General features: G+C 40.3%; 1 protein-coding gene across 1 annotated transcript in view; it reads left to right on the top strand.

Annotated features, from left to right (window-relative positions):
• LOC103594438 (kalirin-like) overlaps positions 1-11,151 on the top strand; it is a gene marked incomplete at its 5' end in the record, with an annotated part of 35,603 nt that extends 24,452 nt beyond the window's left edge. Inside the window, 4 exons of the mRNA XM_008577648.1 lie at positions 1,486-1,564; positions 5,107-5,307; positions 8,556-8,694; positions 9,270-11,151. Coding sequence (XP_008575870.1) covers positions 1,486-1,564; positions 5,107-5,307; positions 8,556-8,694; positions 9,270-9,815 — 965 coding nt within the window. The remainder of the gene's footprint in view (positions 1-1,485; positions 1,565-5,106; positions 5,308-8,555; positions 8,695-9,269) is intronic.
• Positions 11,152-15,635: the final 4,484 nt, after the last annotated feature.

Here is a 15,635-nt window from a genome sequence, read left to right as displayed (position 1 = left end):
CTCTCACCTGAGCATCCCCGCCAGACAGAAACATACCTCATAGCATAGGGACAGCCGCACTCACCAGCTTCAAATGGGGAGAGAAAGTGACCTTGTTGAAGGATTTAACTATGAAATGAATATTTGATAGTTTCTTTGCCCCCAACCCTCACAGAATTTATTTTTCAACATGGATATATTTTTATATAGATTGGTTGCAAAACAAAAAGTTCGTGGAAAAATAAAATTGAAAGATAATACAAATCTTTCCACAAACTTTTTGAAATACCCTGTACATATAACTAGCTAAATACAAGTATTTTACAAACATGGTGCTTATTTTGCCCACCTTATTCACCTTGATCCCAGGGATGTTTTTAAAAGAGGACACTTGCTAGCCTAAAGAAATCTGCAGATAGTGACATTTCGGGCACTGCAAGAGAGTGGTCTGTGTGTGTTGGGGAGGTCTCTGCACTTAAAAGACAATGGGTCTGTGGCTCTTTGAGTGGAGGCAGTCTCCAGAGGGGCTTTTGAAACCCTCTGGGGCTTTGGGCTATGCCCCTCTCCCCATGTGAATACAGAAATGCTCTCCAGCCTGCCTTCATGCCAGCCCAGTCATTTCCCTCCCGGTGACTTTAACTTTGTCCCATGGGCCTGTGACTCACTGGGAACCTTGGCCCTGAGTCTGTCTCTTCAGAATTCAATATGGACAAGCCACCGTTAGCCCTGGCCAGACTGTACTCTGGGCAGGCTGAGGTGACCAGCTCTGGGGTCAGAAGAGCCATGCTGCTGACGTGGCTCCTCTCCTCCTCAAGCCACTAACTCAGGCCTGCCCCAGGATGTCCACTGTTCATGTTTTGCTGCTTGTGAGCTTTGGTCTCCAGCAGACAACACAAATACATATTGGCGTGCATGTTCATGCGTGTGTGTATGTACATCATTGCCAGGGAGTTGACAAATCATGCAAGGTAATGCAGCCAAAGAGTCTACTCAGGCATATACTGTGGGTTAAGTCAAATCATTCAATATACTGGATAAGCTCATTAGTGCCTGAGAACAGTGGGGGTAAGAAAGAGAAGTTTTAAAATGTTCTTTTTTTTTTCTCTTTTCTTGACTTTGTAACTTTTCTCCTATTCGCTCTACCTCTTCCCTAAAGCCATGATTTTCACTGGCTATTTTAGGCCTTCAGAGTATTTTTCACTTTCCCTTTAAAAAAAATTTTTTTTTTCTATTTTAAAATATCCAGGAGTTACATTTCTGGTTTTCCCGAGTTTTCCCTTTGTTTTAGTAGGCGGCAGAGGTGCTCTGACTCTGCCATGTCAGTTCCCTTTAGATGATATTTTTAAAAATAACATTCCAGAGAATCATGGCCTTTTCCCATGGAGTTAGACTCCATATTTAGTCATGAGAATTGCTTTGGGATAATGCTGAAGTTCTTCTGTTAACCTTTTCTTTTCTCTTATATGACATCCTCAGTATCATAAATGAATTCTCTCTTTTCCAAAGATGCTGCTGCTGATGGTGCCACCATTTCATGGAAGGAAAACTTTGATTCTGCTTATACTGAACTGAATGAAATTGGACGGTAAGGACACAGTTTTGTGTTCCTTCCCTCATGACTCTTAGCAACATCACAACAGAGTGACTAGTTTTTGTTGTTTGTTTCTTTCTTTTATAGATGCATTCTCTCTATAGCAAGAAAACAACTAGGGTATTTATGTGGCTCCCTACCATTCTCACTTCTTAACTTGGATGCTTCACTCATCAACTCTCAGCCTTTTTTCTTTTCTTACATAAGAATTTAAGGCTCTGGGCCGGCCCGGTGGCGCACTGCTACAGTGCGCCGCTTGGGAGCGTGGCGGCGCTCCCGCCGAGGGTTCGGATACCACATACAGACCGGCCGCTCACTGGCTGAGCGAGGTGCGTGCGCAACACTGAGGGTTGCGATCCCGTTGCCTGTCCCGGTCCAGTGCTGGTGCGACACTGAGGGTTGCGATCCATTGCCGGACATGAAAAAAGACAAAAAGACAAAAAAAAAAAAAAAAGAATTTAAGGCTCAAAAGTTTCTTCAGAGTACAAATTGTAGCTATATTTCCCAAGTTTTGATATGTGGCATTTTCATTATCTTATAGTTCTATGTATTTTTTCTTCAACTGTGATTTTTTTCTTTGACCCAGTTGTAATAGAAAAAATGTTTTAACCTGTATGAGGTTCTTAAATGTATGAGATTTTTTAAAATTATCTTTTTAGAGAAAGAGAAGAAGGAAAAGAAAAGAAGAAAAAGAAAAAAATTATCTTTTTATTACTGATTTTTAACTTAATTGTATTGTGATTAGAGAACTTAGTCTATATGATATTGATTCGTTGATTTTTGTTGGAACTTGATTTATGAGTAGTACATGGTCAATTTTTGTGAAAAGTTCCATGTGTTCTTGAGAAGAATGTATCATCACTAATTGTTAGATATAGGTCTCTATATATGTTCATGTGTCAAGCACATTATTGCTCTATGGGTATTTCTAGTCCAAATCCTCCTGGACAACACACATCATCTCCTCTCTCTCTCTCTCTCTCTCTCTCTCTCTCTCTCTCTCTCTCTCTCTCTCTCTCTGTCACTCAGTGTCTCAGTTACAGAACATTTAGTGTGCCTCAAAATAAAAAGGATAGGGCCAGCCTGGTGGCACACTGGAGAGTGCGCCACTTGGGAGCGCGGCGGCGTTCCCGCCAAGGGTTCGGATCCCATGTGGAGACCGGTTCCCACTCACTGGCTGAGCGCGGTGCGGGCGCAACGCCGAGGGTTGCGATCCTGTTGCCGGTCCCCGGTACGGGCGCGACACCGAGGGTTGCGATCCCGTTACCGGTCAGTAAAAAAGACAAAAAGGAAAAAAATAAAAATAAAAAGGATAAAAATATGACTTTCAACAGAATAGTAATTTAAAACTTCATCACCATGCCCACAAAATAGTTGATGGGAAAGGAACAAAAAGGGTTCATCCCAGAGCATTTGTTTGTCTGCAGGTGGTCTGGGTGAGAAAATGTGGGTTGATCTTACAAATTACCCACCCACCCTGGATGTATAAATAAAAGAGCACCCCCTAACAGTTGGGCTTTCGTATCATCTCCGTCTCTGATTGGCATCTCTCAAGGAAGCATACAATTTCCTAAGTTGGGTGGTTGTGACAGAGGTTGTAGATAGAGCTAAAATATTCATTATTTCTGTTGTTAGGCAGGAGTCACAATGCAATTCACTGTACCTTTCATCAAAAACAAACTTTAGCTCTTGAGTAGAAAAACACACTCAGATTCTCCCACTATAACTCTCACAACATGCTTCCGACACCATATATGTGGGGGTATTGTCCTACCAGCAAGCAAGCAATCAATTCTGCAGTGGACACCAGCAGAGCGTGCTCTAATTCAGATAAATTCTGACACTATCTACCTGGAGATAGCTTCAGATCCCACAGGTTGAGGGCTCAGTCCCCAAGACTGCCCCCACCACGATGGGGCCGTCACAAGTCCAGGTCCTGGAACTTCTGACTGATCAGGTATAAATCAGGGTCCCCACAAACCTCTCCTCAGGTTCAGAGGATTTGCTAAGTGGCTCACAAAACTCAGGAAAACACTTTGTTACACTTCCTGGTTTATTAAAAGGATATGACAAAGGATACAGATGAAGAGATGCACAGGGCAAGGAATGGGGGAGGGGCACAGAGCTTCCATGACCTCCCTGGGCATTCCTCCCTCCAGGAACCTCCACGTGTTCAGCTGTCTGGAAGCTCTCTGAACCCTGTCCTTTTGGGGTTTTATGGAAACTTCATTACATAGGCATGATTGAAGCATGGACAACCACGTAGAAATATAATTGGAGAAAAAGGGTATGATCTAACATTAACAGACTGGGTGAGGAAACCCAGCAGTGGGTTCTTCTTGGCCTCTCTGGGCAGCATTCCTTCCTCCTGGCTATGGGGCAAGACCCCTTCTGGAATGGGGGTCTTATGACCTACAATCTAAGGAAGGTCAGAGAATTTCCTGCCTCGGGAAGAAAAAGAGCAGATGAAAGGAGGACAGGAGAAGGTCAGAGAGAGAGACTGTTCTCTGAGGCCTCCTCTGAAGCCTAAGGAGTTCCAGCATTATAACAAAAAAACAAGGGTTATGAGAATTATGAGCTAGGAAAAGTGGACAGAAACCAGTATATGTATATATACACACACACACACATACAAGGTTACTTCAAAAAAGTTCATGGAAAGACAGAACTACAAAGTAATACAAATCTTTCCATGAACTTTTTGAAGACCCCTTGTGTATCAAAATATCACAACTCTATTTCCTGTCTTCTTTGGGTAGCAAAACAGAAGGAAAAAAGGCCAAAGGAAGTTTATGTGACTATTTACTCCTCTGCTCTTTTACTTCCTCCTACCGGGCTGTAACAGCATCTGGGAACCATTCTGTCTATTTCAGGAGTGGGTAATTTTGTTAGATGTGATAATGGCTGGGTGGTTATACATTTTTTAATGTCCTTGTCAATTACAGATGCAAACTGAAGTATTTATGAGTGAAATTACATATCTGGACTTTGCTTAAAATACTTCAGAGAAAAAAACGGGGGATGGGAAAGGGATAGATAAAACAAAATCGTTGTGTTGATAATTATTAAAGCTGGACACACAGGAGATCTATTCTGCTTTTCTCTTTACTTTCGTGTATATTAGAAATTTTCCGTAATAAAAAGATAATGAACAAAATAAAATGAAAAACTGGCCTCTTTAAAAATGTTTTTTAAATTATCATTGAGTAGAATTCCTGCTTCTTTAATGTTGTTGTTATTGTTGCATTTTATAGAAATATGTTCTACTTAGAAAACTGAACCTGTGGTTGATGTTCAAAGTGATAGGGAAATATATTGACTAAAAAATGATATTAGTTAGCTTTTTGCATCTTAAAGAACCCTAAAATGCTAAGGAAGGAAAAACAGCTTTTCTGGATGACATTATAATTTAAAATATAGTAGAGTAGGATTCCTAACAAAATGTCTGTCTGACCACTTCATGCAAAACTTTACACATTCCTGGATAAAATAAAACCTAGTTGATTGTAAAATGCTTTCTTCCTTTTGTTTTCCAGAGGCCGTTTCTCCATAGTAAAGAAATGCATTCACAAAGCCACCCGCAAGGATGTGGCTGTGAAATTCGTTAGCAAAAAAATGAAGAAGAAAGAGCAGGCTGCCCACGAGGCCGCCCTCCTGCAGCACCTGCAGCACCCGCAGTACATCACTCTCCACGACACCTATGAGTCCCCCACATCCTACATCCTGATTTTGGAATTGTAAGTACTGGTGTCATCTCTCTAAGGTGGTTCCCACCTGCTTGGGTTATTTATTGCCCACCATTAATGGAAAAGACGGTTGTATTTTTTTTACAATGTATTATAGTTTACGAAGTGCTACATGTAACATGCACTCTCTCCCCCAACTTGTATACATGTTATTCCGTTTTATAGATTAGAAAATCAAGGACAAAGAAGATCCTTAAAACGAAGATGTGGAAGCTGGGACTTGAACTCACACCCCTCACTCCAATTTTCATTTTCTTTGTAATGGACTCTTGGATGGGTAGGAGTTTAGGAAGAGCTTATTGACAGTAGGCAAATTGAGGGTTGATGGGGTGGAGTTGAAATGAGAGGGCTTTGTGCGTCAGCTTCCCACCATGGTATCCCCAGTCTACTGCCCAAGAAATTCCTTTTAGGGTGGAACCTTACCTCCAAAACCTTCCACTCATTCCAGATTTTCTAGGGACTTAGGCAACCAAATACTTGGCCTCCAGAACAGATCAAATAGAACATTAAAGTTACATTCTCCCCTCTGCTTCCCCAAGCTAAGAACAGAGAGCATGCTCTGTGGTTTCTTACAGAGACTAAAGAGAACAGAATCTTTTCAGAAGTAGTAGAGATAACACAGAAATGGCTGCTGGCCTGGACAGGAGACAGACGTGTCCACACAGACCAGTGCTGCATATGGCTTCATGGGAGCCCACATTTCGTAGAGATGCACCTGCATTTTCAGCCTTTCAACTGTCATTTTCATCTGCTCTTGTGTGCTTGTCAGTCTAGGTGTATGGGTAAGGGGTCTTTGAAGCAGTAACTTGTGATAAATTTATTTAAGACGAAAAAGAAAGCTAAAATACAAACATCTTTAGCTACATTTTTAAGTCAGTTGAAAAGAAACAAGAGGAGGCAAAATCAGCACTGTTAGCATGTGTAATCCTTTCATGAAATTTAACTTTACCTAGCAGTGTAGTAGTTGGTAGTTTGTCACTTTGGACTTAGCAAACAGACTTAACAGTCTTTAAGAGCCGAACCTATTTGTTGGAAACTTCCTCATTCAAAAGGCATATTCCATTGACAGTGAACCATCCTTGTTTACAACTGACAACATTTATGCTTGCTTTCCAATAAAGGGTATTGTCACTTTGTACCAGGATGGTTCAGCAGACCCAGAACTTTTGCCCCTTCAGACATGCCTACTACTGTTCCAAGAGAAGGTGTCGACGATCAGGCTGCCACAGTACATGGAAAGAAGCTGTTCTTGGAATGAAGAATCTAGACTCATGTCCCAGTTGTGTGATTTGGAACAGAATACTTAGTTTCCTGGACCACAGGGTCCTCACCTGTGAAGACTAAAGAATTCCTCCAACTTCCCCGAGATGTGGCAGGAATTAAGTTAGATGGAAGCTAGGTTCAATTAGTTTAGCAAGCATTTACTGAGCACTTGCTATGCGCCAACCACTGTGCAGACCGGGGCTGAGTTGGGGGGAACAAGGTGAAAAGATACGGTTCTTGCCCTTTAGGAGTTATAAGTCCTAATGAGGAAGACCAATAGTTAAATGGATGATTTCATTATATCATGGTAAATATTAAGAAAGAAATGCCTGCATTGGAGAGGGTTCCTGTGAGAACATAGAAAGGTGCTCAGCTGGACTTGAGGTTAAGGGAGAATCTGTGGAGATGCAATGCCTGAGCTAAACCATGTGCTGAATCTTGGTTACACTCTGACTGTGGTTCTCCCCTTTGGTGTCAACAGAATTGCTTGTAGAGCTTTTCTCTACCAGGCAACTAAGATGCTGATTCCCCAGTCTAGGGTGGAATGTGGGCTTCTGCATTATTCAAAAGCTCTAAGGTTGAACTTGGGAACTGAGGCTTTCTACTCTTGGTTGATTGCTATTGTTAATTTCTCCCTTAATTGCTCCAAGAAGTTCAGGGGGATGCATTTAATACGCCCACTGGTACTCCACTCTAACTATTCTTACCCCACCCCCAGCAGGGTCAGACGTAGGGTGGAATGTGGGCTTCTGCATTATTCAAAAGCTCTAAGGTTGAACTTGGGAACTGAGGTTTTCTACTCTTGGTTGATTGCTATTGTTAATTTCTCCCTTAATTGCTCCAAGAAGTTCAGGGGGATGCATTTAATACGCCCACTGGTACTGCACTCTAACTATTCTTACCCCACCCCCAGCAGGGTCAGACAAGGCAAAGGAGGCCTTTGTCGTTTCTAGCCTCTGCTCCTGTCAAGGAAAATAAGAAGAGACCAGCCGCAAGTAACAAGCTAGAGGAGAGAATGGAAACTTGGCCAGGGGGGTGGTTCAGCTGTGATCAAAAGTAGTTTCTGACCCTGGATCAAGCTCCTTTACCTGGGCATTTCCTTGGGATGTGCCTTTAACAGCCCAATGTACCTTAAAGAACAACTGACACTTGGTCACTCCTTCCTGTGAGAGAGCACAGGGTGCCTGAGAACAGCTACCATTTATTGAGCACTTACTTATGCTACCAATTGTGCTTAAATGCCTCATTTTCTCACTCTACTCTTGCACAATCCTCATAATGAAGTAGGTATTATTCTATTGCTGCTGTTGTTATTATTTCCACTTTAAAGATGGTGCGCTTCCGGGAAGCCAAAACACAGGGAGTTTAAATGACTTGCCCCCAGCAGGTAGGTGACAGAACCAGAATCACATCCGGGTCTGGCTGGCTCCACATACCATGTTCTCAGTCACATACTTTAAGATTGCAAAGTTTCCCAGAAGGAAAGGACTCAAAAAGGGATCAAGAATGCCAAGAACAAACTTTGGCTACTTTCTATTTTCCCCAACTAAAAATTTACAGAGAAAAGTAGTTTGCAAAACACACATGGAGCTGCTTGCAGCCACTAGGTTCTGGTTAATCAGAATATTGCTTATGTCTCTCTCAATGAAGGCTTTCTTTATTTTGCAATCTAACCTCTCAAAGGGATGTCAGACCTTTCTTCTTATGAGCAATTTTAAAAGTTAACAAAACAGAATATTTCTTAAACAGGTTATACAGATTTCTTTCCCGAAGCGCACCACATTTGTAAATATTTATTTTAGTTCTGAACATTACACTAACTTTGGGCTCTAACTAAAATATGCATGTGCTGCAACACTGATCTTCATTTATAACAGGAAGTAAGAAAGATCTTAGAGATCTCACAGGTGTGTACATGTGTTATCTCTCTGTTTCTTCAGAAACATATTTTCTTTGCCTTTTCTCCCTATTTTCAGGATGGATGATGGCCGGCTCTTAGACTACCTAATGAATCATGATGAGCTGATGGAGGAAAAAGTAGCTTTCTACATCCGAGACATCATGGAAGCCCTGCAGTACCTTCACAACTGCAGGGTTGCACATTTGGACATAAAGGTAATAAGAAATAGCAACCCTTGCAGGGAAACAGCTAAGTCCAACTGACCAGTCATTACCCTTGAGCAATGTCAATTTGAATTCATTTTATTTATTTAGATTAGAAATCTATGACTGTTAAACAGAAACTAAGTAGTCAGACAATTTAAGTGCTCTGTCTAGGAATTAATGAGAACATACCAGAGTCACAAAATGACAGCTGGGGTGAGAGAAGGAAGGGAAGCTTTAACTATCTAGTCTAACTTTATGGAAGAAAGCAAATAAATGTTACCTTCTCTTTCATGCTGCTCAAAAAGAAGCCCCTGTTCTCCAAAATGAGAAATTTATCCTTTTCTTGATTCAATGCAGAAGCAAATGGTAGTTAAGAAGACTGAAGTGCCACCCAAACTCAGAATTTAGTGAGTTCAGACTCATAGTTAGAAGCCTCCTATGCACTTTGCATAGGGAATTTCCCATACACTGGAGGCTCTGTCAGAGAAGAGCAGAACTGTGATTGAACTAATGGAGCCCTACCGTAGTCAAAACAGGGAACTGAACTTGCCTTCTCTTCTCTTTGCCTCTCTGGATCTCCGCAGCCTGAAAACTTGCTCATTGACCTACGAATTCCGGTGCCTCGAGTGAAGCTTATTGACTTGGAGGATGCTGTCCAGATCTCAGGTCACTTCCACATCCACCATCTGCTGGGGAATCCTGAGTTTGCTGCCCCAGAAGTGATCCAGGGCATCCCCGTCTCTCTGGGCACAGACATCTGGAGCATTGGGGTTCTGACATATGTCATGCTGAGTGGGGTCTCCCCTTTCTTGGATGAGAGCAAAGAGGAGACGTGTATCAATGTCTGCAGGGTGGATTTCAGCTTCCCGCATGAATATTTCTGTGGTGTGAGCAATGCCGCAAGAGATTTTATCAATGTGATCTTACAGGAAGACTTCCGGAGGCGGCCCACGGCAGCCACTTGCCTGCAGCATCCATGGCTGCAGCCCCACAATGGCAGCTACTCCAAGATCCCCCTGGATACCTCCCGCCTGGCGTGCTTCATAGAGCGCCGCAAGCACCAGAATGACGTCCGACCGATTCCCAACGTCAAGAGCTACATTGTCAATCGGGTGAACCAAGGGACGTAGCCATCTCCCAGCCTGTGAGGTTTCACATAGAAATGCAGTGTGAACCAAAGCAAGACTGAATGTGACTGTAAATAATTCTGTCCATTTTTTCACTCCACGTGGTTCTCTGGATTGAGAGATGTACCTCTAAAAGCTTGTCAGTGGTTATTCAGGGTCTGAGCAGCAGTAAAAGTCACCCTACATCCAGGGACTTTCCAAAAGGTCATTCTGAAGAAATGAAGATGCAAAGAGTCACAGAAAGAGTTAAAAAGAAGGGCAAGGTTAACAAGAATATAAGCTGTTATAATATTTTAACTGTATGTTCCAGAATGAGTGGTTTACTGGGCAAATCTTAAGCTCACTATAGTAAGTATAAAAGGTTTCTGCCTTTGCCGAAATTTTAAGCAAAAATTCTATTTAATAGACATGTCATGTATATCAACTATTCTGGTTTAGGTAACTTAGATATAGTTTCTTAATAGGATGCATATACACATACAGTATAACATATCCCATTCAGGTTCCAGAGTTTTATAATATAGATATATATATGAAATCATAAGTAAGTAAATTTGAGTGCTACAGTTAAGACAGTAATTTATTTATCGAAGCATTACATTGTTTTGACTAAGCACAATTAGATGACAATTTTTTAGAGCATTTTATAAATCTTGTATAGAAATCTTTTACCAGAACCTGTGGATTAAGAGAAAGCAATGTTACCCTTTTCAATCTGTGAATGGGAAGATTTTTCTCTTAGTCACAGATTATTTGACTAAGATAAATTCTGTATATGAAATGCTACCCCCAAATTCACTGGCAGCTCTGAGATAATCTGGCAGGAAAGCCTGCCAGGAAATGAGTCTAAATACAGTAAGAGTTGTGGGACTATTTTTATGTCTACACCTGGTTTGAAATAGGTAAATGAATATAACAGGTTCATACAAAAGGGCAAATAGAAACCTTTCCTATAGTTCCTATGAACAACGTACCAACACTTTCTGATTTCTTCTACAGCTGTAGAATACAGTCTTCAGAAAGCTGGCTTGCTTTATTTCTATACCCTTATTGTAGGTAAGGGGTGCTTACCAAAAGGAGGCAGCCATATAGGCCTTTTAAATGCCTGGTCCTAAGTGCTTTTTGAAGCCATGGAGCAAAACCTGATACATCACCCTAACAGAGCATTGAGTTTTAACTGAGATTGCAATACCTGTCACCACTCAGCCACCAATATTTCTCTGGACTAAAAGGACTAATTGTATTAATTGCTGATTTCTGGTGTATATTCTCCATACAGGATTATTATTAACTGCTCTTTTTCCCTCTGATGGGAAAACTATTAAACCTGGGCATTTCATGGTTTTTTCTTTGTTTCTTTTTGGGGGGAGGGGTGGAGTTTTTACTTTTTGTGTTTGTTCATGATCTACCCTTTGTTTTCTAGAATGTGTTTTGAAAATTGCTGTTTTGCAAATAATATTTTTAAAATGTAACTCAAGTGTTTGTTCAAATCAGGCTTGATGGCATCACTTCTCTCCTATAATAGGATTGAGGAAATTAAAATCATGCAGCATAGACATGCAAGCAGGGAGTTTATAAAGGAAAAATAGAACTACAAGCCCATTTAAATGAAAAAGAAATGGTAGAACTAAGCCTGAACTTTAATATATATAAACACTTATTCCCACAGTGGAAATGTAGAATTAAAAATACTCATCATTATTTTCTTCATCTACCCTCCACCTCATCCCATCCAAGATTACAGATCAATAAATTAATAGAAAGTACAAGCAATAAGACTAGGTAGCACTTAGTATTTTGGGGATTAACCAAATATATGGAAACCGACTCTGACTGTATTAGTTTCCTAGTTTTTGAGCGGCCCTGGGTCATCAGGCCTCACTCTCTCAGAGCTCTCCCTTGACTAACCCTTCATATTCTTCATTTAAACTTATAGGTATATATAGAAATACTATATGACACATTTTAAAATTTTAAATATATTTACTAAAAGCCCTTTTAGTAATAAGCTTGTCTTCATTATGGCATAATCCATTATGACATGAAAGAAGAAAGTCTAGTCCATAGGGTTTGTCATGGGATAGATTGCAGGCTCTGAGGATCCCAAATATCCATAGAATATGGCTTGGCAAGTTCTTTTCTGCCCACTGTGGATGACTTGAATACAGACTCCCCTGCTGAGTCATTTTGCATTTTTATGACAGGCTGCTTCTTCTTGAGAGGGCAGGGCCTTAGGACAATGGTGTACAGACTAGGGCAGGAGGGCATTATGGACATCATGTTGTAGGGAGGGCAGCTGGCAAAATGTTAGAACCAAAGCTTTTGTGTCAGCTTTTACGTCAGAGTTGGGATGATCCAGATGTGGGGTTGCATGGCATCTCCCTCAAGTACCCCTGTTGGGGGAATGAGAAGACATGGAGGAGGGACAGAGAAATGAAAAGTAGTGTGCTTTTGTTAACTGGAGCCAAAGTACAATCATTAGAGTAGAATGAACTTAATAGAGGCCCTAAGAGAAAGCGGGTATATTTTATATAGTGCGATAACTGAGAAAACTAATAGGGAGCCTCCCTGTCTGCAAAGCTCCTGGTCCCTTCCAGCAGGGATAAGATAGTGGTCTTGGTTCAAGATTTCTCTGTTGCAAGACGGAAATACTCATAACAAGGAATCCTAGAAGTTGTTTGCTTTGTGGACATTGTGGTGAGGGGAGAAGGATCAGGGACCACTCTCTTGTACCTGTTTTAGCAAAAGATTTATTACTGGGTAGTAGGGGAAATACTCATAACAAGGAATCCTAGAAGTTGTTTGCTTTGTGGACATTGTGGTGAGGGGAAAAGGATCAGGGACCACTCTCTTGTACCTGTTTTAGCAAAAGATTTATTACTGGGTAGTAGAGAAGAGAAGAAAGAAGTCTCTTTCTACTATAATTATGATAGTTCTTAGTGGGAAAGAACTTCCAGCTGAAGCAGAAAAACAAATGGTTAAAGCCACAAGTTTCTTGCTTGGTTTATGTTCATTGCACAGGGTTTTGGGATTTTTTGTTTTATTTTTTGAGATGGGATGCAGAAGGAAGGAAAAGATCAGGGACAACCCATAATAACTTTTAAGAAGTATAATGATATCCTGCATCTTTTACATTTGTTTCAATTAAATAGATTTATATCCACTTATAGCTGAATGTGGTAAAATTTTTAAGAAAAAAATGTGTAATGTTGGAGGTGTCCTTCAGTTCTCTCTCAGCCATAAACAGTCTAAAGAGGAGTAGAGGAAGCTGGGGAGAAAGTTGGATTCACCACTTCATGGTTCACAAAGTCTTTATCAATAGTAGTGCCTTTCAGAGGGGAGAATGGGAGATAAAGAAGTTCATTGCATTTAGACTTACTGATATTGCAGCATTTTTTCCGTATTTTAAAATATCTTTTAAATAAAAACATCTGAATATAGGGTGGAAACAGGAATTCTTGAGTTTCAACCTCAGCTATTCCTGATTCATTTTTTTCTTACAGAAAGTCTTTGGTTTTTTTTCTACCCCAAATGTGCCCATTGGTAAAATGGGAATTGGGGGGAAGAGGAAATAGAGAAGGGAGGACATTAATCTCGTAGGAATGTTGAGAAATAATCTTAGTTGAGATGTCTATAAAATACTTTGATTTTTAAAAAGTGCTACACACTGCCAGTGCTAAGAATTTTATTGATAGTAACTTTGAACATTCCAGGTTTTCAATACTCATGTCTTTAGATACCATTTACAAACTCATGAGATTAAATTCTGTAAATTGCTTTTAATTGGAAGTACTAGGTGTTCTTTGTCTAAATGTTATTTGATCTTAACCTATAATTTCAATCATTTCAGAACTTGTCTACAGAAAAGGGTTAGGAGAGCTGATGAAATCTTATGTCCATAAACTGTTTTCTGCAGTATTTCTTAACAGCAGGCACATAAAGTAAGATGCCCTCCAAAGCAACCACCACCTTCTCTTCTAAAGCTTTATGCTCTGGAAAAATGGACAGAGAAGAACCCAAACAGCCGTTTTTTCTTACTGGGAGGGCAGAAGTGAGAATAAAATATCTTCCCATATCACAATTCATTTCTTCAGAGTCTCACAGGAATATGTTATAAGAGGCAAATTAAATGCAGGTGTAGAAGTGAATTGGACTGTTGGTTTGTGGAGGGAAAGCTTTGGCTCTTTTTTTATTAGATGGTTAGGTCTTTTAGGAGTAGCACACGAGTATTTGCTGTCCCATAGCCTCCTTGATTTAGTGCCCGTGAGTTAGTTACTACTTTTTTCTTGCCTATGTGGAAGAACATAGAAATTTAGATTTGTGAGAATATGACAGAGCAACTTTGATATAAACTAAATGGTGGTCATTTCTTTGCATTAACTTAAACTGTGTCCCATGCATTTGATAGAAGAGGAAATATTTTGAACGTAAGGGATCTCTGTAGTAGGGCAGAAGTGCAAACTCACCACATCCTTGTTCAGGGTGGCCAGTGAATGGTACTGGATGAGTTTGGAGGAAGGTAGACCTCATTCCTTTCTCTCCTGGGTAGCATCTCTGTAGAGTCTGGGTTAGGCAAACACAGTATGTGAGCTTTCAGTGGATTTATTTGTAAAACTGCATCATGATTTTTCTTCACTACTTAAAATGTAGGGATCAATTGGGAGTGAATGCTTAACCCCAGGGTGGGCTTACAAAAGATAGAGCTCACATATTCTCCATCAAGAAAAGGAAAGCTACTATGTTAATATTTATTTTTTAAAACCAATATGGCTCTCAGTTGTTTCATTAATTCTAGGGGTTTAAAAAGGGCTGACATTTGTCCATATCACTTGATATTTTTAATAGGAAATATTATTCACATGAAAAATGTATACAGAAATAGTAGAACATGGAAATATCATAGGGTCATATTTTCTATGAAAAGCACTTCTTCCTCATTTTCAATACATATAGAAGTTAGAGGAGAGGAAAAAGCAATCTTTCTAAGACACGTTTTCACCTCTAAAGGACATTTACAAAAAGCCTGAAGTCAGTACTCATAGCTGATTTCCTGTCAGCTGTTTGCTGGGAGATTCTAAAAAGTGGTCAGATTTAGTTTTTATTCAAATGATGGAGAGAACGGTTTAGTCAGATAACTGTTGTTTGAGATAGTGAGGTTAGCTGAGAAAGGGAGAGCGGTGGAGAAAGTGCAATAACAATTCTTGGAATGCCAGCTCTAGGAGGCCCGATTTAACCCAGCGAACTTGCTAGCCTGGGAGAGCCAGCGTAGTAGTTCTGTCAATACCTGAATTCACGTTCTGGAGTATTATGGAGACTGTTACCAAGACCTCAAAGACTGTGGCTATGAATTTGAAGTTAACAAACATACATCTTCTCTTACTAACTTAAGCCATATCTATCAGCTGTGTGTTTGCTTTTTTTGATCCTGGTGCTTTTACTACTGTTTCTGCCAAACTTCAGCCTACTCTATGGGGAAGGTGAGTAAAATGAGTAGTTGGGACAAATACGTAGACTGTGAAAAAAGTAAATGTACTCTTCAGGATGAGATCCTATTAAGAGAACAGCAGTGATCAAAGTGCAAACTGTTGGAAAATACGGATATATGTACATCTGTACATGTATATAGTGTATAATATGTATGTGTATGTTATTGCTCATATGCAGAAATCTATCCATTTGCAGACAGCCCAGGTGGGTCAATTTTTCTATTGGAAAACCATTTACGGCCATTCAAAACCATTAGGGATAATTTGTGGAGACAAATTCTACTCATTTGGGAATTAATTTGCTGTCTTTTGAAGTCCACAAAGCCAAACTAACAAA

Source organism: Galeopterus variegatus, unplaced genomic scaffold, assembly GCF_000696425.1.
Source record: "Galeopterus variegatus unplaced genomic scaffold, G_variegatus-3.0.2 Scaffold1555, whole genome shotgun sequence".
In the NCBI taxonomy this organism is placed as follows: Eukaryota; Metazoa; Chordata; class Mammalia; order Dermoptera; family Cynocephalidae; genus Galeopterus; species Galeopterus variegatus.
The sequence above is the reverse complement of the archived record's forward strand: the minus strand, read 5'-3'. Positions and strand labels throughout refer to the sequence as shown.